The following is a 19,271-nucleotide window of genomic DNA, read 5'->3' as shown; positions in this document are numbered from 1 at the left end:
GAATTGGATGCAGTTGCTGGGCCGACCCCTGAAGGCGTTCAGGTGGTGCTGGCCGCAGCATTGGCTGGGGAGGCTTCAGTGGAGGTTGTGTTGTTTCACCCCCTCACGTTGAGGGTTCCCTATGTATTTGTTTTGTTGCTGGAAATCCCCCCCCCCCCCCCCCCCCCTCAAAATGACACTCTTATCGCCTGCATGACATTTATATTGCACCGCGGTTCTTGTATCACAGGGACACATTATAACTGTTAGATGTGGAGCATCAAACCCAGCGACACCTTTGCCCACGCCTGTAGACGGCACCCCACACGACTGTGGAAGCCACGCCCAAATTTCCACCAAACCAAGACCTGACCTGAATGACACCCCTCTCCCGACTGGAGAAGTTGTTTTTTTTGACGGTTCAGCTTGCAAAGGGGAAGACGGCCGCAAAAGGGTGGGATATGTACTAAATTTTGTTTTGAGGAACATTAAAATCGACATGTTCATTGCAAGCAGCTCATTGGCCGAGCTAATCAAAGCATGTAAAATTTTTGAAAGCAAAGATGTTACAATATGGACAGACAGCGAGTATGGCATGTGTTTTATCAACTTTGGGCTAACCGCGGCTTCCAAACCACACCAAGAAAAGAAATGACCAAATTACAGCAGGAAACCGATTAGGCAAAAAAAGCAGCCAAAGAAACAGTCATAGGTGTGCCCACAGCTGCCAAAGCACAAGACAACCGCGTTGACACACTACATGATGAACAAGACACACAGACCATCTTGATATCAAGGAAAACATCAGCTCCTAAACTGTAGCAGCAAAAATGGCTAAATAAAGGAGCATAACAAGATGTTGAAGAAAAAAGTAGATTGGCGGTTAGAAAACCATGGTTACTAAAATTCTGATTTGAATGAGCAGCAAAGTTGACACATGAGCTTTGCCATGTGTCAACAGGGGGGAATATGCATGATCAGTTGCATATGGGTTCACTTTTTATACTCAAAATGTTTGTGTTTTTTGTAAATGTTGTGATATCTGTTTTTGCAATAATGCGCAAGTTTATTTGTGACCACATAGAGGCAAATTTCCAGAACCACCCGAAGCATTTCATATGATATATATGGATGACATTGAATCAAATAAGGCATTAGGAAAGCAATATTGTTTCGTCATATTAGATGCATTCTTAAAGTGGGTTGATTTATTCCCAACAGCGCATTGTGATGCAAAAACAGTTGTCAAAGCATTGTGTGATCGAATCATACTGACATTTGGCTGTCTGAGAGTAATTAGAAGTGACAATTGATTGCATTTTGTGAAAAAAGCTGTTACTAAAGTTGGAGAACTGTTGAATATCAGAAGGGCTTGTTGAAAGAACAAATGGGACAGTCAAGGCCATACGCATAAAAACAATGCAAGTGATAAAGAGACAGCGACCAGATTGCATTCTTATTGTGGCCACAGAAATGAGATTTGTTCCGCTGAAGGAAAAACTTTATCACCATTTGAAATAGTATATGGAGGACCATACGGACTAGCAGACTTAACCCATGACCAGCCACCTAGTGGATGTTCTTTTCCAGTTCACATGAAAAGACTGTTTGGCACAAGGGAGATGCATAAGCACAATGACTGGCCAGTGTGTTCTATCCCACAGAAAACCCGGGTCCAGATCGGAGACCAGGTGTTCCTCAAGGTGCTGACGACCTCGTTGGGACAGTGAACGCTGGGATGGCCCGTTCCAGATGATTGCAGCGACACCAACTGCGGTGAAAGTTGAAGGACGCGACGGGTGGATCCACCAGTCGCAGTGCAAGATCCTTCGACCCCCTGTTGACGGGCCTAGCGACGCCAGTCCCTCGAAGTGAGGATCAGCAACCCCAAGTGCACGGACGGTGCACCAACGAAAGACCACAGTGGAAGAAAGGGTTTTTGTGGTAAACACACCCCTCTCAGTAGAATGGCCTGTCCGCCAGCACTCCTCCGAGCAGCATGCTGCTTGATGCTGGGCGGCGCCCTTGTGTCCGGACGACCAACAACGCCTACCTCAGACAGACAGCGTTTGCCCACCAGCGTCATGGGCAACCTCCAGCTCCAGACGGACATCACAGGAACAGCGATAAACGCTATGTTTGTTTCAGTGTTGAGAACTCCACCCATTGGTCCAAATGCAACACTGACAAACCACCAGTCCCAATCACCAGACAAACTTTCGTCTATTTTTTGATGCGATTGGCATGCCTTGGAGCATTTCTGACAAAGACAAATTGATTGACAAAGCAAATGCAGCGGGTTCGCATTTGCCATATTTGGTGCTCTATTTCCAGTGACTGTGTACAAACACAGTCAAACACAGATTTTTTTCAATGATGTCAATCATAAAGTATACTCGTCGACTGATATCGCGGACGCACCTTCTACGCACACAGCTTCACAACTACATGCTACTTCACTTATGACTATTCAAAACAGACAGGCACTCGACATGACTGGCAGAAAAGGGTGGCGTGTGCAAGCTTTTGCCATCAGGTGAATGTTGCGCATTTATTCCTTTACACACTTTGTCTAATGGCTCGTTGTCTGAGACACTGACACTGCTCAGGGAGTGCAGACTGAGGACTCTAAGTATAGAGGGAGTTGAAGCTCAACCCCTTCCTGCATTGGTTGCAGGACTTCTTTGGCAATTGGAAGGGCGTGGCTGTAGCCATTGCTTCTGTCATCATCTGCATTCTCTTGCTGTCATGTTTCTGCATAACCTGTGGTGTGCCCTGTGTAAGATCTGTGCCAACAAAATCATGGATGCTGTTGGGGTTAGCAGCGTAAGTGACCGTGACCATGACTGACTATCAACCTGTTGACTCTGACCCCGACTCTGACGACGATTCAACAACTGTCAGAACCATTCAAGATGCACCCACGGAAAAGATTTTAGACATAGGATGTTGATATGGTTTGTGATGTGTATATACATGTATTGGACCAAAAGGAGCTTTAGCTTTTGCTTTTTCTTTTTTCCTTGTAACAAGCTCTTGCTTGGGAAGGGTTTCTACCTTTTTCCCACTGGGTTTTTGGGTAGTTTTCTTCCCACTCAAGCAATAGCTTTCGACATCGTTTGATGTGTTTTAATAATGATAATCAGGGGGGATATGTGAAGGGAATCATATATTAGGTTGTTATCATTATGTGCTTAGTTCATTGTTACCCATTTATGCAATCCTAGTTCATCTTGACCCTGTCCTTAGATAGAGCTGTTGACGCACGAAAGTGTGAGCCGGGACCTTGGCCCAGCTGCCGGTGGCGCCCGGCTGGCTCTCTTGTTGTGTCTTGTAATCTGCTATGCTTTTGCTCAATAAAAGCCAGGGGGGGACGGCTGGGCAGTGAAAAACTAGCGTTGGAAGACCCACGAGTTACATTTGCCCAAGCTTTTTCCCTATGCCCGGCATAGAAAAGTCAATCTTGGCTGGTCTGAGTTACTCTTTTTGCTGTTTAAGCAGCTAGGCTTGTCCTAGTCTTCTTTTCTGAGATTTCTCTGACACATACATAGTGAGAGTATGTTGACATATTGAATACAGGCCCATATTTTTGTTAGACAGCTGCAAAAGCCAATCGACCCATAAAAACGCCTTCAAGAAACCTCACATTGATCCACCATGTTTAACGGTGGAAGTATTTAGTTATTATAAAAGAAAATAGAAAAAAAAAACATGTTGTTCAACCAACTAACGTTAACGTACATCGAAGCCAGACCCTCAGATGCTTTTTTTTTTTTTTTTTTTAAACCCACAATGGCTGAAGAAGAGCAACGTGATCGACGTGACGTTCAGCATTGGCGTCAATGTCGATACAAAAGGATTTATCACTGGAAATGAAACGGGTAGACAAGAGCTACATGGAAGTCTTGATAGTCTTTCCTGAGAAAAAAAAGAAGAATGGACTTTGTACTTGAAACAACATGGGTACAGCCATTTTGGGTGAGTTCATATGTTTTTGTCATTTAATGTCATTCATATTCAATTGTCATGTTTGGTTGTTGTGAGTTTGTGGGGTTTTGTTCATGTTTCATTTCTACTCGCTTCTGCCTTCATTGTCTGCGTTCTCGTTAGTTTGATTTGGTCCACCTGTCTGGTGATACTTTGTCCAGTTTTGCTCCTGTTTCGGTCCTGCCTCATTTCCTTGTTAAAAATTCCTTTTTTGAGCCACATATTTCTCAGTTTTCTTGCATTTTTTTGGGTCCTCCTCCTTCCTCCTCCCTGCTCACCATGCCCACACATGACACTCACAGTATATTAAATTGCCATTTGTTATTTAGCGTACAATCTTGTTAAAACTTGCCTACTCTTAGTGGAGTTCATACATCTTTGTAGACAAATAATTTGAAATGATTATTACTTGTTCTAAGTTTTGGCACGTAGAATGATAAGTTTGATAATGATAAGTTGCAGGTTAATTAATGTTTAAATGCTGTGAAAAATAGCCTGCCTAGCCCAGTAATGCACACACACATGCACATGAGGTGTCCAATCACTGAAGGCCTAAGAGTGAAATACACAGACCACCACCAATAATATATATATATATATATATATATATATATATATATATATATATATATATATATATATATATATATATATATATATATATATATATTTACAGTGGGCCCCCGTGTTACGAACTTAATCCGTTCAGCGGCTACGCTCGTAACTCAAACTGTTCGTATGACAGGCAATCCAAACCTATGTTAATTAGTAAATGCGTGCAATGCATGCAAAAACCTTAAGTAAAAACATCACGACTTTATACACATATTAAAAATTAGTAACATAATCTACTGTACAGTTAAATTAAATAACATAAATATACAAAGGAAAAATGACATTTACCTTTGGGGCGACGTGACTTGAGCTGGGTGGAGACGGAGGGAAGCAGAGACGAACCCGCAGAATTTATTTATTTATTTTCTTAAATGAGAACTTTTCTCAAACGAGAACATATCAGCGGCGATTTCCTTCTCTTTAATCCATAATAGAAGAAGCCTTTTCATTTTGTTGTTGACCGAGGTCCGTCCCCTGGCAAGGAAATTCTTGCCCTTAGAAGATTGCCGAGCGGTTATGGCCATACTCACGAGCAATGTTAACTATGCGTGCGCCTCCTTCGTATTTTTTTTATTATCTCCTGCTTCGTTTCTATTGTCATCATCCTCTTACTTCTTCCTTTACCGCCACTAGCAATTTTAGAAGCCATGTCTAACTGATAAAGTTTGCAAAGTCTTCACAACACACCGACCAGCTGTGCCATCAAGCTAGATGAAGGCGTTCGGCCAATAGCATATTTAGGAGAGCTAAATTCCACTTGGTGCAGTACTACCGTTGACCAGACAGGGCCGCTAATACCGCGTAGCGACGTGTGGTGGTGGTGTGGCGACAACAAACTCTATGACACATTGAGAAATGCCAAAGGCACTTGTGCTCTTATATCTCTGCTGTTGCCTGTAACAATCTTCTCCTCCACTGCAGAGGAAATCCTAGTGGCCGCTTCACAGATCACTCCGCGCCCTTTTCCACCAAAAGTGAAGTATCTCAGGAGAAGGCATGCCGCCTGGAGTGCCGGGGGACCCACCTACATTGACGCAATCGGTGTGCCTCGCGGAGTACCAGATGAGTATAAGTTGGTCAACCAAATTGCAGCGGGTTTAGAATCCATTTTCATATGGATCACACCAAATAAAAATGTAGATCGAATCAACTACATCCATTGCAATGTGCAGAAGCTGGGCAACTATACAGAGGAGGGGCTCCTTGCTATAAAAGAACAACTCGCGGCAACCTCACTCATGGCATTCCAGACTCGCATCGCAGTGGACATGCTCCTGGCAAAGGAGGGCGGCGTGTGCGCCATGTTCGGAAACCAGTGTTGCACCTGGATTCCCGACAACACCGCCCCTGACGGGGCGCTGACCAAAGCCATCGATGGCTTGCGCACTCTGAACAGGAAAATGCGAGAGCACTCCGGAGTAAACACATCCCCGTGGTCTGAGTGGTGGGACAAAATGTTTGGCAAGTACAAGAATCTGGTGGTCACCTTCATGCTGTCAGTTGCCATTTTCACTTCTGTTCTCACATTGTGTGGCTGTTGTTGCATTCCCTGCATTCGGGCATTGCTTGGCCGACTTATCTCAACTGCTATTGCCCCGACTAAAACCAGGTTGGATGAGGTGTACCCGTTAATTCTCCAACCCGGTCCGGACCCGGATCTTGGTGTGCGCACTCCTCCTCAAGGTAGCGAGTGGGACTATGATTTCGCACCTCCTCATCTGTATGAGGAAATGTGCCCTGTCTTCCCGAAGTTGACCCCACGTGATGATGCAGCTGAATAAAGCCGATTGGAGGTTCAGCTGTTGATGCTTTGTGGTGGTGGCAAATGTAGAATCAAGAGGAGGGAATTGTTGGAGAAATTTAGGAATCCTTTACATATATTGTGTACTGAATCAATGTTTTTAATCGGATGTCCCAATCAACTAGGACATGTCAATTTATGTCCTTAATGTAGCAATCAGTAATACTCAGGGAAGTAGAGCACGTGTACTAATCACCCATGTGTTAGACGTTATGTTGATCAGATGTTCCTGTTTGATTGATGAAGTGATTTATTAATGTTTTTGATTCAATGTGATTATACATTTGACACCCTGTCCTTATCATTAGGATAGCAACATGTTCCACTCATGACAAGAGTGCTCGAGGCCGTGTGCTGGTGGTTGTTGAAGTCTTTTTCAGACAGGGCCTGTCAAACAACAATTGAACAACATCCTGGACCAGGGTCACCTGGAAGGCTCCCCAAGAAAGAAGAAGTCGGGTGGGGAAATTCGGTGGACCCGAGCACCCTTCTTAATGGAACGTGTTGCTGCATACTGCATTGAGCCACACACCTACACGCGTGCGCTTAGCTGTCACAAGATGTATTACAAGATTTTGGGTTCCTGTCACATACATCGCTCCCCCATGCATCTCTACCCTTTAGTGCCGGAACCTACATGTAACCTAGGGACCTCTGAATAATAAAACTAAGGGGAACTAGGAAGTACCTCAGAGCGCGGCAGTACTGCAGCCTTTGTGGTCCTGTCTCGTTCTCCTCATGCATGAGCATAACCGTTGCCTTCTCTCTTTCTTTTAGACAAACGCTCGGGTTGACAGTAATTGGCTTGGTGAACCTGACAGCATTTCTGTGATTGACGTGACGCCGGCCAATAGCATATCCGCATCTCCGTGACTGAGACCGTGACTGTGACCTTAATCGACCAATAGCATATCGGCATCTCCCTGACTGAGACCGTGACTGAGACCGTGACTGTGACCTTATAAGAAAAATAGAATATCGGTGTTTCCGTGTCATGCGAGAATAGTTAATTTGTTGACGCAGCAAAGCGAAAAAAATTGTGCGAACACACTGACCGGCATGTGAGATTGTTCGTAAGACGAAAGGTTTGTGCGTAAGAGGGGGACAAAAAACACCGCGGTCCAAACCAAACATATACAGTAATTCGCTAATGTCACGGTTGGCATGGCGGCTTGAGGAGGTGTGGGACGTGGGAAAGGTGGAACCAAGAAGATATAGGACAAACTGGGATGAGGCTCAAATGAGGTTGATTTAAGAACAAAAGAGGCAGGGTTGGAAAGAACCAAAAATTACAAAGTACAACAAAAATGCTAAACTTAAACTTACTGGGGCAACAAGGAACAGGAGGCAGCACGGGAAGGATGGGTTCGGGGCAGCGCGAGGCAAGACAGCAGAGGGAAGACATACAATGAACCGACAAGGGATGGGGCAAAACACTGGGGCTTGAATACTAACAGACCTAATTAGGACGCAAGACACCTGGGAACAACAAGGGGCGGGGGGGATAACTGACTGGTGGAAATATTAGGCTGGAACACACGGGTGACAGGTGAGGCTAATTAGAGTGACGACAGACGCGGGGGGAACACAGAGAACCTATAACTGATACTACACAAACTAAATCCCACAATAAAGACAGACAGAACGTGACAGCTAATGCATTTAAAACCCCAGGTAAAAATATAAGAATTGTACAGTATACAAATATTAAAAAAATAGTATCAAAATAGTATAGTAAGTGTTACGTATGTATAATATGCATGTATACAATTAAAAAACATCATATATAAAAAATATAGAAAGGATTTATTTACCTTTTTGTGACAAGCTTGTTATGACCATATTAGTAAGGGTATCCTAGGCTAGGGTAGCTTTGTATTTCGCAGCAACGAGACCCAAAGCATGGCTGAACATACGCGCTAAGGTGCTTTTATAAACCTCCTGAGTGGATATACAGTATTGTACATCTCAGTTTGAAGGTAAAGAGAGCTCCTCAATGCGCTACGGTGCTTTTAAAAAAAAACTTTTGGGAACACCCGAGTGGGTACACTGTACATCTCAGTGCCAAGAGAAAGAGAGCTCCATAATGAAAAGGTGAAGAAAAATCAGGAAAAGACTGGTTGATTGTGACCACCATTTGTTTTGTTGAGTGCAAGCCTTTTCTTTATTGTTCAATTTTTAATATGTTTGTGTTATTTTATTTTGTTCACATTTATATTAAATAAAAAAAAAATGATATTCTTACATTAAACTGTGATATGTAATTTGGACTCCATAAAGTTTTGTAGATATTTATTTAAAATTATTTTTATTTAGATTTTGACAGCATCACATATAATGACAAGTTTTAATGGCTGATGTGGGTTTATTGATATTGACGTTTAAAAGCTCAAAAAATATCGTGTGTAGCCCAGTAATATGTACATGTGCTCTTATGGGCTGTTTATTCGAGAGTCTGACATCACAGAAGGCATGCGTGTGAAAGTCACGGCCCGCCACTGCAAAGCAGATGACAATTACCTTATACGTCTCTTTAGCTTTTAAATATGACCTTAACAAATGAACATACAACTTTATGCATACAGGCGTTGTCTCTGTAGGAGTTCAATCCGTGTCTCGATCAGCATGGTTTCGATCACATTCTTTTACACATTCTTTTACCCAACTGTGTAACTACCATGCCTCCTTTTTCCATAGTTTGAGGCAAAATAAAAGCGTACCATGAGCTGTCTAGAACAAATTACAGTAATTGAAAGGCAGAACAGAAACATTTAAACTCGTTATCGTGGAAAAGAGACAAGACTGCGTTCAAACAGCGCAAGATTGTCAATCTCTGAAGGGACTGCGCGGTGAGGTTATGACAGCATTAAGGATGTAAGGCGACAGGAAGCGTATCGATTTCTGTTTTATTTAAATATCGATGACTTTTTATATCGATTTATTGTAGTAAATGAGAATCGCGATTCCGATTGAAATAAATTTTGTTTGGCACTTTATATATATATATATATATATATATATATATATATATATATATATATATATATATATATATATATATATATATATATATATACACTCCTGCAGGGGGCAGGAATGAATAGTATAGTAAGTGTTAGGTATATCTAATATACATTGTATACATTCAGAAAACATCATAAGTAAAAAATACAGAAGCATTTATTTGCATTCACCGCCAATGACGCTGGCTTACCTGCGTGCTTGATACGTGGCGAGAAACTATCAAACAACAAACCAAGTCACATTGATAGACATTTTCAAAGCAAGCATTTAGCATTTGCTGAAAAATACCCAACTGAGGATGAGCGCCAGAGAGCAATTTCAGAATTGCAACGACAAGCTGAAGGGAGAAAAGTATCTTTCAAAAATGGATCAGCTCTCCAGTCAACTACAGCTGCTAGTTGTTTGGCAGCTCTGGAGATCGTAAAGAGGGGTAAGCCGTTCACAGACGGAGATTACATAAAAGAAACGTTTATTCAAATATCAGACCATCTATTCTCCGATTTTAAAAACAAAAAGGAAATTGTTCAGAAAATTAAAGACATGCCTCTCTCTAGAAAGCCTGTTAAGGACAGGACCATTAAAATGGCAGCAAATATCAGTCGTAAGCAAATTGATGATATTAATTCAGCTCAAGCATTTTCAATTGCCTGTGATGAGTGAAGTGATGTAAACGATGTTGAGCAGATTGCACTGTTATGCAGTTACGCCAATGCTAATGGGCCGCAGGAAGAACTGATTGAACTCCTACCTCTTAAGGGCCAAACTCGGGGGTAGGACATTTGTGATGCTGTTGTGAGTTGTCTAAAAGATAAAGGGATAAAAACCACTCACCTAGTGTCGGTATCTACTAACTATCTACAGAGTTTTCTCAAGCCTGAACATTATAAAGTCCAAATACCGCTCCCACTTCACCAGCGAGACGCTACAGTCCTGCGTGAAGATGAAAGTCATTTCTTACAGCGCCGACATAGGGAAGATCTGCAAGGAAATGCAGACACAGAAATCCCACTAAACCGGTAAGAGGTACATAATTTAATAAGATAGTTTAAAAAAAAAATCCTCATACTCGGAACTGATGTAGTTTTTTTTGTATTTTAAGGTGCGTCCATTGATCACTGGCTGGCTGCCAAAAAACCCAAAGAGGACGGGAGAACGCATGGGTTACTATTAAGCATATTATATGTTAAAGTGGGCTTGTTTGTTGTATTCAGTGGTTTCAACTGATAAATTTTAAATAAAGATTAAAACTTTTAGAAGTTTATAAACTGTACTTTTTTGCTGCTCCAGACACAGTTTTTTGAGAGGGCGGTGGGCAAAGTGGCTCTTTTGATAAAAAAAAAAGTTGCTGACCCATGCCCTACGGTCATGTGAGTTGTTTTTGTTGCAAAGCAGAGAAAAAACCTTAAAGAGGAGGCGAAAAAACGTGGTATTCCACATCGCAACATGAAAAAAACGTAGGCCAGGGACTCTGTAACCCGGTGGTCCACTGTATCCACCCCTCAACTCAATGGCAGAGCTTGTAAAGCTTAGGGCCATTGATTAATTAATGAGTTGATTAATAATAAATGAAAATAACACATAATAGATTGAAAATTTAAAAAAAAATAAAATTAATGAGTTTTTGTTTTATTATTGAGGGAGGATTACCAGTGCTTCTCACATTTTATCTTTGGTTAATAAGCTGGACAATAAACTGGATTAGACTACCAACACAGAAGCTCTGTGCAGGAAAGGACAGAGCCGACTGTACTTCCTCAGAAGGCTGGCGTCCTTCAACATCTGCAAAAAGCTCCTGCAGATGTTCTACCAGACTGTTGTGGCGAGCGCCCTCCTCTACGCAGTAGTGTGCTGGGGAGGCAGCACCAAGAAGAAGGACGCCTCGCGTCTGGATAAACTGGTGAGGAAGGCGGGCTCGGTTGTGGGCACAGAGCTGGACAGTCTGACAACTGTGGCTGAGCGATGAGCGCTAAACAAGCTGCTATCAATCATGGACAATCCAACACATCCACTACACAGCATCATCTACAGACAGAGGAGCTGCTTCAGTGACAGATTGCTGTCACTGTCCTGCTCCACGGACAGGCTGAGGAGATCATTCCTCCCCCATGCCATGAGGCTCTTCAACTCCACCCGGGGCAGTAAAAGCTCACATTAAACTCTAAACCTCATACTCTGCACTGCACTATTCACTTTATACAAGCACCTTAATTATACTTGCACTAGACTCCAACGATTCACACTATTCTGTTTACACTGTTAACAAGCACCTTAAGTATACTTTTGTACTGGACTTATGTGTATCTTTGTGTATTTTATTTCTCATATTTTATATCTCGACTTGAGGATACTGCTGGAAATGTGAATTTCCCTACGGGGATGAATAAAGTATCTATCTATCTATCTATCTATCTATCTATCTATCTATCTATCTATCTATCTATCTATCTATCTATCTATCTATCTATCTATCTATCTATCTATCTATCTATCTATCTATCTATCTATCTATCTATCTATCTATCTATCTATCTATCTATCTATCTATCTATCTATCTATCTATCTATCTATCTATCTATCTATCTATCTATCTATCTATCTATCTATCTATCTATCTATCTATCTATCTATCTATCTATCTATCTATCTATCTATCTATCTATCTATCTATCTATCTATCTATCTATCTATCTATCTATCTATCTATCTATCTATCTATCTATCTATCTATCTATCTATCTATCTATCTATCTATCTATCTATCTATCTATCTATCTATCTATCTATCTATCTATCTATCTATCTATCTATCTATCTATCTATCTAAATATACCTAAATAGCTTAATCTGAAAATGTAAAAAAAAAAAAAGAGTAGTTACACAAAATAAAAAAAGATGCAATCGCATAAAACAAATGGAAGCAAAAATATGAGGTAAACAAGTGCAAAATAAACAAAATTACTCCAAGTTAAAACAGTTGTAAACAAAAAATGCAAACACATCAAAAGTAAAATGCCCCAAAAAAGATTCAATCACAAAAATAAGACATGGACACAAAAAAAACCCCACAAGGGTGCGAAACTTGAAGTAGTTGATATTTAAAATAAAAAGATTGTGACAAAGAGAACAAGGGTGGGTTTGTTTTGGGTCTCTCCATCTTTTAACTTCAGTTGTCATTCTACGCTCCAGTAGATGTATGCTGCGCGCTTTTTCTACCACTGGATGTCAGTGATGCCTAAGGTATGGGTTACTATGACTATTTTTGCAAGCATGTGGTGGTCAGTGTCTTTTTAATTGAAATAGTTTCTCTTGACAAAGTTTAATTAGCAATTCCTTTTTCAGTATAACAATGAAGAATTACCATTAAAAAAAAAAAAAAAGAATGCCAACATGTGCAGCAAACGCTGCACATACCAGTTGTCCCAAATTCTCGCTTCCGCCTTTCTACAAGCCAGGTGCTGTCAAGTTTTATGGAGAAACTGTATATTACATGTGTGTAAATATGTAAGTGCTCTTGCTTGGCTCCGTTTTGTATTGAAAGCTCAGCTGGCCGTGTTGGATAGCTCCCGGTGACCGCAAAGCAGCCGCCATGATTCATTCCTGCCCCCTGCTTGAGACGTTGAATGTTCCCAAAGTTGCTTGGCTGTCGAGACGCGAGTGAAAAAAAAAAGTGAAAAAAATGTAACCACGCGAAAGGCAAACTTTCGCTTCTCGTGACCGTGTGCGGCCATTCGCGTCTCTCCATTCGCGTACATCGAGTCGCCCGACGCGCCACGCGAACGAGGCAAAAAAGCGAAGAGTTTTGTATTGTAGTCAATGGAGTTTGCGCAAATGAGCGCATCAGGCGACGCGATGGACGCGAATGGAGTGACACGAATGGCCGCGCGCGGTCACGAGAAGCGAAATTTCACCTTTCGCATGAAGTATGCTGCATGCACACCGAACAAAATATTTGCGTTGCTACGCTCTTTTGCTGGGCTTTCTGTCAAGTGTGCATGCAGCATTACACACAATGCAAGCGGATGAAACCTACAAAGACATGAATGTGGCATAAAATCATATGCAAACAAACAAAAAACTCCAAGCAAAAAAAGCAAACGTGTTAAAAAACGCAAACAAACTTAAAAATAAAAGGGCCAAAGAAAACAAAAAACAGAGATTAAAACTACTGATATATATATATATATATATATATATATATATATATATATATATATATATATATATATATATATATATATATATATATATATATATATATATATATATATATATATGTGTGTCATGTTTCTGTTCTGTGCCTAAGCAGAGTTCAATTGTGCCACGAGGGGGCGGGGTCACCAGCCTTGCGCACCTGTTCCCCATTACCCATCAGGGTCTTTTTAAGGCTGGTCGCTACAGGAGAGCGACGCTGAGTTATTCCTTTGCCATAGTCCCTGCGCCCTGTGAAATCTCCTGCCTCGCATCCTTCTTTCTAGTGATCTTTTGGTTGATACTTTTCTCTAGTATTTTACTCGCTTAATCTTTTCTGTTGTTGCCTTCCTTCTCAGTCGGAATGATTCCACCTAGACGTTCTCGTCTCTCCCTTATTTTGTACTTTTTAGTTTTGTTTGTACTTTCCCATTCCCTTTTTTGGACACCCTTGTTTACCACGCCAGACGTGCGCTTTCTGTTGTAATACACTCTCTGAACTCAACCCCAGGATCGTCACGACTTTATAAACATATTAAAAATTAGTAACATGATCTACTGTACAGTTAAATTAAATAACATAAATATACAAAGGAAAAATGACATTTACCTTTGGGGAGACATGACTTGAGCAGGTGGTGGGTGGAGGCGGAGGGGAGCAGAGACTAACCCGCAGAATTTTTTTTTTTCTTAAACGATAACTTTTCTTAAACGAGATCACCGGTGATTTCCTTCTCTTTAATCCGTAATAGAAGAAGTCTCTCCATTTTGTTGTTGACCGAGGTCTGTCCCCTGACAAGGTGACGGACCTACCCTTAGAAGACTTGCTTGCTTTCATAGCTTCCTTGTTATTGAGAATTGTACCGATCGTCGAGCAGTTACGGCCATACTCACTAGCAGGGTTAACTATGCGTGCGCCTCCTTCGTATTTTTTTATTATCTCCTGCTTCGTTTCTATTGTCATCATCCTCTTACTTCTTCCTTTACCGCCACTTGCAATTTTAGAAGCCATGTCTAACAGATAAAGTTTGCAAAGTCTTCACAACACACCGACCACATCGTGCCATCAGGCTAGATGAGGGCGTTCGGCCAATAGCATATCGGCATTTCTGTGATTGACATGATGCCGGCCAATAGCATATCGGCATCTCCGTGACTGACACCGGGACTGTGACCTTAATCGACCAATAGCATATCGGCATCTCCGTGACTGAGACCGTGACTGTGACCTTAATCGACCAATAGCATATCAGCATTTCCGTGACATGCGAGAAAAGTTGTTTTTGTTGATGCAGCAAAGCGAAAAAAATAGTGCGGACACACTGACCGGCATGTCAAAGTCAAAGTCAAAGTCAAAGTCAAGTTTATTGTCAATTTCTTCACATGTGCTTAACATACAAAGGAATCGAAATAGCGTTTCTCACTATCCTCTGCGTTTTACATGTACACAAGACAACGCATTGTCGGGAGAGCGAGTGGCCGCTGCGTATACACGCGCCGCCATCTTATGTATGTGGTAGTACTGAATATTGGCTCGTGTGTCGACTGTCCTGACAAAAGGTATTACATCTAAGTCTAGTCAATCAACTGAGTCCTGAGTTAGAGCTGCCGGCAGCTTTTGCTGTTCTTTTTACTTCCAACAGGAGTTGGTCACCCCTCTTTCCCATTGCGCTCCGTCCATGATCTGTTGTGTTGTAACTAAAGAGGCCGTCCACAGAGCAGCCCAGTGCAGTGCACACAGTATTTTAATTTTTTCCTCTTTGTGCTTGCTCCAGGGGTAGTGCCACCCTTAACTGGGTGGCACGGGGCGTGGGGGTGTGGGGGAGGTTAGCAGTTCTTTATATATATTTCACTATAATACAGTGTTGGTTGTAATAAACCATAGGCGGCTCGGTGGTGCAGTGAATAGCATGTCTGTCTCACAGTTAAAGTGATCCAAGTTCAAACCCACCTCATTCCTGCCTTCCTGTGTGGAGTTTGCATGTTCTCCCCAAGTCTGCATGAGTTCTCTCTGGGCACATCGACTTCCTCCCACACTCCAAAAACATGAATGGCAAGTGAACTGGACATACTAGATTGTCCTTGGGTGTTATCGGGTGTGTGAATGGTTGTTCGTTTCTGTGTGACCTGCGATTGGCTGGCAACCAGTTCTAGGTGTCCCCCGCCTATTGCCCGAAGCCAGCTGGGATAGGCACCAGCAAGCCTGCGACCCATGTGAGGATAAGCGGCTCTAGAAAATGGGTGGATGTAATCAACCAATGGAAGCACATTTGTAGAAGCGCTTTATCAAAACAAAATAGAGGGAATGAGGGACACTTTCAAAAGGGCCCTAAGAATTTAGGGATTTAAGTAGGGATGTAATGTTGATCCAATATGCTTATTCTGGTGATTAACAAGAAGCAAGAAATATAAACAAGAAACTTTAGAATTACTAGAAATAAAAGCTTTTTTTTTACTTAGCCTACAAACCAAGGCCATGATGATTGTGTCTGTGTACATTGAAAGCAAATACTCTGATTCAAAGCCACACAAGTGCAAGAGGTTAAGTTGGGATACATCATAAAGGGATCCTTTTATAATTCTGTACAGATCCTCTCTACCATTTGCTCCAAGAAGCACCTCTTTAACACTCACATATCCTCTTTTTGTCATTTCTACTTGAACCTGTGTAGCTAATTAATCTCTTCCTCTCCAGTATATTTTTGGCCATGGTTAACTGGAACACTGAGTGCTTGGCTGATCACTGGTTGACATGTAAACACTTAAAACACTTAGAGAGTGACACACACTCTCACATACACACACTCACATACACATACACACACACACACACATATATATATATATATATATATATATATATATATATATATATATATATATATATATATTATATATATATATATATATATATATATTATATATATATATATATATATATATATATATATATATATATATATATATATATACACACACACACACACACACACACACACACACACACGGTTAAGGGATTGAGTTCAATTCCAGCTGGCTCTCGCCTTCCAGTGTTCTCCCTGAACTCACATGGGTTCTACGGCCGGCACTCCAGCTTCCTCCCACACTTTAAAACATAGATGTAATGGGTGAGTGAATGGTTGTTCAAATATTTAGGCGAAATGTCTAAAATGTATATGCTTCAGGTCCCCGAAAACACGAGCCTGCAAAAAGTCGCCTTGCTAGGCGCATTTAATGAGTGTGCACTTTCTTTACATGCCTGATGGAGATCAGAACTAAATTGTAGCAAGTCTATCTCTTTATGGGCTCTACTGAGAGCCCTCGTTAAGTTTTAAGTTCTTACCTCTTCTGTCTTGGGCCGTTTCTTGTTAAAGGGCGCAGATTATAGAGAAGGGCTGTGGTGGGGCATTGCTGTGACGTTGATGGCACATTGAGGTTGGCATGAGAAACTGCAGCCTGGCCTGTTTTTGTAGGCCCAGATCTGCTGTGATTAAATAGAGACAGGACCTCTTCGTCTGAAGTGAGGTATTGGGTCCAGGTCTCTGGGGGATTTGGGGGATTTTTTCTGGGGTCTATTATAAAGGTCTAGATGTTGATACCCCTCTATCAAATAAGGCATTGATGAATACTGTGGGATTCAAGTGTGAATAACACAGTTCCATGTACACACTATTTTATTGATACATTGAATTTGAAAAATATGAATTTCCTTCACTGAGCAGCCTAGATGCTGAGGTGGCTACAAACCCTCTGCAGCCTACCTCCACTGGACGCACAAATACTTTCCAGCCATGTTGCTGAGCGTCTGCAGGGAGGTCTGCATACCTCAGCTTCTTGCGCTGATACGCCTCCTCCATTGCACTCTCCCAGGGCACTGTGAGCTCGATGATGTATACGAGCTTGGTTGAGAGTGACCACAGCACAAGATCTGGTCGCGGGTTGTCTGAAGCAATATCAAGTGGGAAGCAGAGTTTCTTGTCCAAGTCAGCTAGCAGCTTTGAGTCCCATGCTCTGCCCAACTGCCTAGTGTCCATTCTAGTGATGGTGGGCTGGCTTGTCCCTCCCGTACAAAAGAAACAGGCTGCCAATGCTCTGATGGGGGAGGCAGGGCATTTATGCTGGTCGGTTGGTTTTCCAGCACTGCTGCAAGACATTTAGCACCTGGTTATGCCGCCAGGTGTATCGGGCTTGGGTGAGGCTGGCCTTACATCCCACCAAGATGTGCTTCAGTGCTGCCAGACTTGGACATAGGGGGCATGTGGGATCTTCGCTATACCACTGGCAAAGGTTTGCAGGAGAAAGGCAACACATCATAGGCAGCCCTGATGGTAAACCTCGCCCTGAATGCCTCCATCTCCCACAGATCTTTCCAGGAGATCTTCCTCTTCTCCACACCTCCCCATGCCATCCAGTGCCCTTGCTTTGCCTGCACCACAGCGCGCACCTCCCTGCTTCCTCTTCTTCTGCCTGTCCAGTTTTTCCACCTTTGAGAGCAAGAATTCATAGAGGGTTAGTGGCCAAAGCAGACGTGGAAGTAGCCCGTACTGCATGCACCAGAGCTTCAACTTGCCTGGAAGCAGGGTTCTGTCGCTGTTCTCCAGGCTGCTGGCTATCTCCTTCCCGAGCTTCTCCACTTGCTCTTTATCTTTGAGGGAGGCATCATCCTAGCAACCTAGGCTCTTCACGGGCTTTTCGGAGATTGTTGGAATTGGTTCCTCGCTAATGTGGAAATGGTGGTCTGACAGCTTCCCTTTCACAATAGAAATGCTTCTGGACTTGCTCGGATTGCTCTTCATGCGAGCCATCTTGATGTTTTCCTGAAGCTTTTCTAGCAGCCTAATTGTGCACGCCCTGGTCGTGGTCAGTGTTGTAAGGTCATCCATATAGGCTCTGACTGGTGGCAGCCTCAGCCCAGGTCTTATACGCTGTCCGCCAACCACCCATCGAGAGGACCATATAATGACCTCCATAGCCAGGGTGAAGGCCAGCGGAGAGATGGTGCAGCCAGCCATGATTCCCAACTCCAAATGTTGCTACGTCGTAGGGAACTCTGATGTTGACACACAGAGCTGGATGTCCTGGAAGTATGCCTTGACAAGGGTTGTAAGAGCTGGAGGGACTCTAAAGTAATCAAAGGCTGTCCACAGGAGGTTGTGAGGGACTGAGCCAAAGGCATTTGCAAGATCCAGGAACACCACATGGAGATCTTTTCCCTCCTTCTTGGCAACCTGGATCTCATGCCAGGTAACACTGTCGTGTTCCACGCAGCCTGAGAAGCCTGAGATACCTGCTTTCTGGATTGATGTGTCAATTGTGTTTCTTAGCAGATATCTTGCCAGCCTTTGAGCGACCACACTAAAGATTTTTCCCTCGACAATTAGAATGTTGAATACATATATATATATATATATATATATATATATATATATATATATATATATATATATATATATATATATATATATATTCATTTCCCACCTAGGCCATCCGTCATTGGACCCCTCATGTGCTTACATACGCGTTACTGGGCTATGCAGGCTATTTTTCAGAGCATTTAAACAATAAACCTGCATCACCGAATAAAACTTATCATTGTACATGCCAACACTTAGAATAATAGTAATGATTTCATTATTTGTCCACAAAGTTTTATGAAGTCCACCAAGAGCAGGCAAG

The 19,271-nt window shown here is 42.3% G+C and overlaps 1 protein-coding gene across 1 annotated transcript; it reads left to right on the top strand.

Moving 5' to 3' along the window:
* The first annotated feature begins 2,063 nt into the window (after positions 1 to 2,063).
* Positions 2,064 to 7,128, top strand: LOC148413239 (uncharacterized). Its single transcript, XM_088433676.1, has 2 exons — positions 2,064 to 2,116; positions 5,246 to 7,128. The coding sequence occupies exons 1-2, from the start codon at positions 2,064 to 2,066 to the stop codon at positions 6,360 to 6,362; spliced, it is 1,170 nt and encodes a 389-aa protein (XP_088289802.1). The 3' UTR covers positions 6,363 to 7,128.
* Positions 7,129 to 19,271: the final 12,143 nt, after the last annotated feature.

The sequence above is a fragment of the Hippichthys cyanospilos genome, chromosome 14, assembly GCF_059441005.1.
Source record: "Hippichthys cyanospilos isolate Australia breed blue-spotted pipefish chromosome 14, RoL_Hcya_1.0, whole genome shotgun sequence".
Lineage (NCBI taxonomy): Eukaryota > Metazoa > Chordata > Actinopteri > Syngnathiformes > Syngnathidae > Hippichthys > Hippichthys cyanospilos.
This window is presented reverse-complemented; position numbering and strand designations above follow the sequence as displayed.